The sequence below is a fragment of the Euphorbia lathyris genome, chromosome 7 (assembly GCF_963576675.1).
Source record: "Euphorbia lathyris chromosome 7, ddEupLath1.1, whole genome shotgun sequence".
Lineage (NCBI taxonomy): Eukaryota > Viridiplantae > Streptophyta > Magnoliopsida > Malpighiales > Euphorbiaceae > Euphorbia > Euphorbia lathyris.
In genome coordinates, this window is record NC_088916.1 from 28,126,797 (window position 1) to 28,134,481 (window position 7,685).

Here is a 7,685-nt window from a genome sequence, read left to right on the forward strand (position 1 = left end):
AATTGGTGCGAAATAAAGAACAAAAATGTATGTATTTTATAATAATTTTTGAAATTGACCCAAATTATCAACGTTAGGGGTAAAATTGCTCTTGGTTACAAACATTAGGGGTAAAATTGCACCATTTTAGACGTTAGGGGTAAAATTGCTCCTAACCCAAAACGTTAAGGGTATTTTTGCACCTTAACCCTATATATATATATATATATATAAAGGCTTATTGATGACGTGTATTTATACTACCCACCATTTGGCCATCCATCTTTATGACTGATTTTTACTACTAGTCTTCTTGCAGAATTCCCATCGACCAACAGCAGATTTAATGGCGATTCATCTGGCGAGTGGATTAAGAAGTTTGTTCTTTGTACTATGTTGCGTGATGGTTGCCACTCTGATTTACACAATCTCCATTGATGGACTTCCCTTTCGCAAAGACCTTCTCACCCCGTAATCTTTTGCTCTCTCCATTTCCAGGTCAAGAATTTGATTAACAGAAGATTGATTTTTTTTGTCAAGTTTCTGTTTGCTGTTCTTTTCAGGTGGATGGCCGCTACTTTGGTTGATTTTTACATCAATGTTGTACCGTTGGCGGTATATTTTGCTTTTTCTATATTGGGAGTTTTTGTCTTACCCTAGCGTTTGCAGTTTTTAATTTATGTGCACTTATACACTTCACTCTTGTACCAGGCTTGGGTTTTGTATAAGGAAACAAGCTTAATAATAGGTGCAATTCTTTGGATAATTCTTCTTGTGTGCTTTGGCAGGTATCTGTTCTGGCTATGTTTTGATTTCTCTTTGACAATTCTTATGGTTTTAATGAGGTTATTTTTGCTCACGTAAACGGAACAAAGATGCTCTTTGCTTGTTCAATCCCTGCCCATGTTCATCCACTCATTTAAAAACTGTTTTTTTTTTTTTTTTTTTTTTTTTTTTTTGTACATTTGAGTTTTGGAGAGCGTGCTTTTGCTTTTGAGTTTTTTTTAAGTTCCTACTTCCTTTTCCCACTATTTTGGTACTAAATTTTAGTTTTATAGCAGATTAATTTGTAACTGGTTTTTGTTACTCCTGTTGTATGTAACTTGGTTTTGAAGCAACACATTATATATATTGCTTTATTCCTTTCATCTTATTTTCTTTTTTATGCATTGAATCAATTTTTATTTGTTGTTTCACTTTTCTCCAGCATTACTACATGTGCTTACATTTTCATTCAATTTTTCAAATTGTCACCTGAAGAATCTGCACAAGATCCAATGTACCATGTTCTACTGCGTCATGAAAACAAGTATGTATACAGAACTTCTGATATGTCTATATTTGCACTTATTCTTCAACTGATCATTATATTGGAAATTGAAATGATCAATTCACATAGTCCTTGTATGACTTGGGAGTTATAATAGCTAATTTTGCTGTTCCATAGTTGGAGTAGTTTCCTTAAAGTTTTCTGTGTAGATAAGCTTGTATGTATGGTTTATGTATCATGTAAAAAATCAGGAAACACCTGAATAATTTTGCACACTTGGAGCCAAGTTCGAGCTCTTTTATTCTCAACTAATCTCAATTTAATGCCTTCAGTCATGTGGACTTTTTTTCTCCCATTTTTCTTGGTTGTCTACATTAATGAGAAGATGTGATGCGGCTAAATTCTCCCACTGCTTAGCTCCAAACTATCAGTTTTCTACTTCAATCGTCTAACTTGGATATTCTCAACCTTCTATGTACTCATGTTCGTTGAGCATCTATTTGTATATGCATCTGAATTTTATGAGGTTAAAAAATTTTTTAATCCAATGTCACATTCCGTCAAAATTTATGATACATGTATAGGGTGTACTCAATGTGTGGGAAACATGGCTCAATATCATTTGATTGAATAGTTGACCCAGCTCACACATGAAAATCCGAACAAGACGATAATATATTTCCTAGATATTTGGATGGGAATTGACGAAGAACCAATATCAATATTACTTTTTACAAAAGAAACATCTTGTTCTTTCTTCAACAATTTCTGACACTTGTGTAGGATTAGAAGCAGGTTCCTTACACTACATTTCTATAAGACCATTGATGACATAAAGTCAACTATTTTGATCTTCTGTCGGACAACTGGATACATACCACTAAATATGCTGCAAGCTTGGTTCTCATCTAGTTTTCATAACCCTTTACTAGTAATATGACTTCCAATTTCTGCCATAAATGACTAATATTTCAACTAACCATTATAGGTAACAAAATACAGACAGTTGTGTGAAGTGAAAAAATTCTTGATATCTTAAAAGACTAAGGCTTAGTTATTTCTTGCGAACTCCAGAATTTCTTCACAGTTTGTGGTAGTATCAATGCTGCTTTACTGCTTGAGAAATTCTTAGGGACTCACCTTGTAAGCCATTTGTTTATTTGTCTGATCTGTAATTCTTCTCTGCAAACCATTGATTGGACATAGTAATATAGAGGATTTTGGAAGCTGATGAATGCAGTTGAGGGTATATGTAATTTTTATTTTCTTTTGATTTTATAGCTCTCACTTGTTCTTTCTTCTGTATGTTAATCACCACCAAGTTTCCAGAACCTGCATGCCTATCTCTCTTTTGAATATTTTCTTATTTCTCATAAATCCTCTGCTTTTAGGAATGGATTGGAACAGAAAAGGAAACACTCCCCTGTCTTGGTTGCAAGAATTACTTTTAGCATTTTGGGTTGTTTGATGTTGGGAACTTTGATCTACACTATTTTAACTGACGGTTCTCCATTTCGTAAAGATCTTCTTACTCCGTAAGTTTTTCTATTCCTTCAATCCCTTTCCTCCTTTTCTTTAGGTGCATTTCAGTGGAACTTTGATCATGCTGTCTGGCTCTTCTGACTTAAACAAGCTATTAAGTAATGTCTTTTCTTTATCTGCATTGCTTTGGATAGAAATGCTGGCATTTTCTTCTGTTGATCTTACCTTTGGAGTGAAATAACCTTACGTGGCTGATATAAAAATGACCATGTTTTCCTTTTGTATCTCTTCTTTTATTATCAATATAAAGATGGTTGCCACTTGTTTACTATTATCTTGTATGGTCTTAAATCTATTTTGGATCTTTTGATGGTTGAATGATGGGTATATGCATTACAGCTTGCTATTAATTGATATTCTATACCAATTCAAGTGGGTACCTTGTGGTTTGGTCTATTCAAATGTACCATATTTGCCAAATAAAGCCAAACTGAGCTCTGATGGGTTCTGAACTTGAAAGTCTCTGCCACAGTCATATTATGGTGCATGTCAAAATGTCTCTTTGGTAGTGCTTTTTGCAATTTGGGGCAGCTTGAGCCCCCTTATCCATGACCTATTTATGCTCTAGTTGATAAGCCGGATGATCTTGTTGGTCATCATGTTACAAGCTTGTGTTTTCATGGCAATATAGTTTACATCTGAGGTCCTCTCGACTTAACTTTTCAAGTGCTTTCTGTCCAACTTCGCAAAACCTTTTTGAAGGAAGATAGGATTTTTACAGAAAACAATTTTGATATCATATCATGGAACCAATTGAACTAAACGCTCAAGCTGATAGTTAAAGGTCCACTTCATATTAATATCTGACAGAACTAATGCCCACACCTGGGGTGTGTAACTGCATATTATTTATTAGAATGTCGAGGATTCATGTTTACATTATAGAAGTGTTTGTGCACATGTTCTATGTTTTTGTATACCGACAGTTAGGAATGTACATTCACAGTTCTAAGGTTGTGTATGCATTTTGTTGCTAAAATATTTGTAGGTGGATGAATGCAACACTAGTCGACTTCTACATCAATGTCATTGCCCTTTCGGTATGCAAATTATTTCATTCCTTTTCTGCTCCATCTGTCATTGAAAGTTAGTTTATGTCATTTTCTGACTATATATATGTCACCATTACAAGAGAACTGAAAATAGTCATATACACAGAGGATTTGTGGACACAATTTGCTTTTAATTGCATATTTAGTATACTTCTTATAAGTTTCTGAACTTTAGTATGATAGGAATAAAAAAAAACTGTGTGTTTATCGAGTTTTAGTTTATTATGCTATGAAAAAAAATTAAACACTCTTATTATGAAGTCACAGATGAAGATTTGTTGCTGGAGATAATGTCCAATGGGATAACTTATTTGATTAGATGCATGTAACCTTATTTAGAAATAATATAGGAGAACCAAAAGTGCTTTATACAACGTCAAATAGATTGAGATCAGAACTTAGTTGATTTTAGTGTGAGTTATTTATTCAGTAATGATTTACTGTTTAGTTGGCATCGTGGTTCAGCCCAATTCAATTTAGTGCTTTAATTTTGTAGACCAAATAGTTCTTACTCTGCCTGAAAACCCGGCCTTGTAGGCCTTAATATGTGAACTACTGCCATTGGGAAGTGGAGAAATATTAATCATACAGTTAAGTTCTTTTAATGTTATTGTTGTTTCTTAATAGTTGAACCAAATTAGTTAGGTGAAACATTTGAAATTCCCATTTTGTCTTCTTCAGTGATTTTTCAGCTAACAGTTCAAATTAATGATTTCCTTTTTCTTATTGACTTAGGTATGGGTAGCCTACAAGGAATCAAGTTGGCTCGGTGCATTCTTGTGGATAACTTTATTTATATGTTTTGGCAGGTAATGCATCCTTCATGATTTTGACTCTTGATTAGTTTCAATCATATTATTGTGTGAAGAGTAGTAATCATAATAAAAGACGTGTCTTTGTCGAATGTGTCAATCTGCTTGGGGCACTTCAATTTTATAATAGATTAATAAAATGGAAGAAATAAAGGTCTTAATCCATAGAACATAGGATTGCATTGGCTCCTGCCTTCAACTTTTACTATTTTGTTCTTTACCCTAACTAATTATGCAGTGGCATAGTGAATAAATTATTAGTCCTGAATTCATGATATTACTGTGAAAGCTACACATTCAACATGAAATCTTCCCTTTAATGGTAAAAATTTGGCAAATATAATGGTGATTACCATATAACAAGTTAACACAAGTAATCTTCCCTTCAAGATAATGTTTGTGCCATACATTGCTCTATGATATCATGCTGAATTAATCACTGATAGTTTGTTGTTCCAAAAATTTCAGCATTACTACTTGTGCCTATATTGTTAAGCAGCTACTGCAGCTTACTTCTCAAGACCCGCTCTACCTAGTCTTATTGAACAGAGAGAACAGGTTAGTGAATATACCTGCTTTTACTTTTATTTCAATTTTTGCACTAGCTTTTAGTCATTTTGGAGCGAGATAAAAACTCGTTTTAACTTACTGATTTATAATCCATGTAAAATGATGAAAGAAGTTATTCTATTTTGGAGGAGGTTGGGTTGACCTTCTTGATAAAAGTCTAAACCATTCAAATGGCTTACAGCATTTTTCAAGTATTCTCAAGTTACTGCAGTGCTAGGGTTGTAACCAGGTGGGACAGGGATGGAGAATGGTTCCTCCTTCCCTGTCCCCGCCGTGGATTCTATTTGGTTTTATTTAAAATATTAATTAAAAGTTAATTATCATAATTCAACATTTTAATTGAATACAAATAATAAGCATAAATATTTTAATTAGGGTAGTATTATAGTTAAATTTATTAAGTATAATTTTGAGGATCCTCAAGGCAACAGGGATGGGGATACTGGGGGAGTGGGCAGGCATTCCCATCTTCATCCCTGTTCCAACTTGGGGATAAAAATGAGGAATATTTTTGGGGATTCCTATTCCCTATTACTGCTGCTTTAAATAAATGATGAAAAAGGTGTATAATGGGTTATCTAAGTGGTGTACAGCTGATGATGGTAGGGCAGAAAACAGGTATGAGAGAACATAGTAGCTGTAGATATGCAGGCAGGCAGACGTTACGCACAAAATTGGTATGTTTTCTCATCCTTCTCGGTCAATTACATTGCATTGTCTACTTAACTACAACTTGATAGAACATATTGAATTCAGGCCCTTCTTGTACACTATCTTAATGGTTGGATTGGCTTTGGCTATGGCTATGGCTATGGCTATGGCTAGAATTGTTTAAACACTACTTGGGGCTTTCTTCGTCAGCGCCACCATTATACGGGACAATGAAACAAATGTATTTATTTCTTTTACTAAATAACATATTATGTTTGGGAAACAATTTCAAGGTCCTCTAAAGAGGAACGCCAGAATTTTAGGTGCCGGAATATGTATTATCAAGAAATAGAATGCAATAGAATAAAATAAGTATTCATAAGAAATAGTTATTCTTATGTTTGGTTCATGGAATGTGACAAAATGTAATAACTAGTTTTGTAGTTCAAAAGACAAACTTACCCTTATGTGTAATTTCTTTTTTATTTTAAAGTTTTAATTAGAGAAAAGGTGCAAAAATACTTCTAACATTTACACCTAGGAGCAATTTTATCCCTAATGTTTAAAATGATGAAATTTTACCCTTAATGTTGGCAGTTAAGAGCAATATACCTCTATCATTGACAAGTTGTGTTAATGGGAGAAATTATTCATCAACTTATGAGTTGGACAAAAAAAAAATCAAATATTTCATCGAATTTAAAAATATTTTTTCTAGAATCGGAAAAATTAACTATACTCAAGGGCAGAGCCGGTTGCCGGGAGGGCTTCGGCCTCCCCAAGCCCTGGGCTGGCTCCGCCCCTGGGGATAAGGTGTAAAAATGCCCCTAACGTTAATGGACAGAAGCAATATTACCTTTAATGTCTAAAATGGTACACTTTTACCCCTAACATTGGCAAGTTGGATTAATTTTAAACATTGACGCTTTGTGAAACCCCGTCTGTGAGTGGGACTTGAGCCCCTAAAATAGCTGTTTGAGGCAAGATTTTGTGAAAGAAGTCCATGCCCTAATCTAATGAAAGCTGTCTGCTTGTTTATATTTAACTGGTGTAGTATTATTTCATCAATTGAAGGTAGTTGATTTGGTTTAGGAGCTTTATTCTAAAGTTGAGGGGTTATGGGTTCAATCCCCACCAATCTCATTTTGTTAAAATATATATAAAGCTTTTATATTTATTTGAATTTTATTTTTCCAAATGGGCTCCTTGTTAACATAACACTCTTGAACTTATTTTTATTATATTTTTTTTAGAATTTATTATATCTCTTTTTCTTAAAAAAAAATCAAATTCTTATTTTTATCAAATAACTTAATTTCTGAATTAAATGCACTGAAAATTATAAATAATTTACAGCTAAAAATAAAAAAGTGTAAAAATGTTAGCCAACATATCAAAATCACAAATTTTTAGCATAGTGGAGGCTAAATTATTTGTAGTTATTATCTCTTTTTCATAAAAAAAAAAAAAAGATTCAAATTCTTACTTTTTGAACTCAAATAACTTAATTTCTGAATTGAATTTTATAAAAATTATAAATAATTTATAGCTAAAAATAAAATAAAATAAAAATGTGTAAAAATGTTATAATTTTTAGTCAACATACCAAAATCACAAAGTTTTAGTGTGTTGGAAACTAAACAAAAATTGCTCAGTCCTAACGAGCTGAACTTCAAAAAATTACCCCGAATGATAAAGTTAAAATTAGCCCCCCAGGTATAGCTTCATGGTTCCGCCACTGTTTATCCCTTTTAATTATTACCATCAATTTTTTAAATATTCAATATATTTTATTTAAGAAAAAAGGGT

General features: G+C 33.0%; 1 protein-coding gene across 3 annotated transcripts; it reads left to right on the forward strand.

Moving 5' to 3' along the window:
- Positions 1-251: 251 nt before the first annotated feature.
- Positions 252-6,343, forward strand: LOC136201233 (uncharacterized). 3 transcript variants are annotated; one of them, XR_010673753.1, is made up of 10 exons: positions 252-450; positions 543-594; positions 691-767; positions 1,187-1,288; positions 2,641-2,784; positions 3,780-3,831; positions 4,579-4,652; positions 5,124-5,213; positions 5,819-5,902; positions 5,982-6,343. XR_010673753.1 is itself a non-coding variant. In XM_065991854.1 (10 exons), the coding sequence occupies exons 1-9, from the start codon at positions 326-328 to the stop codon at positions 5,857-5,859; spliced, it is 744 nt and encodes a 247-aa protein (XP_065847926.1). In that variant the 5' UTR covers positions 252-325; the 3' UTR covers positions 5,860-5,902; positions 5,982-6,343. The 3 variants fall into 3 exon arrangements, 1 of the variants encoding a protein (XP_065847926.1); XR_010673752.1 differs by having other exon boundaries at positions 5,837-5,902; XM_065991854.1 differs by having other exon boundaries at positions 5,832-5,902.
- Positions 6,344-7,685: the final 1,342 nt, after the last annotated feature.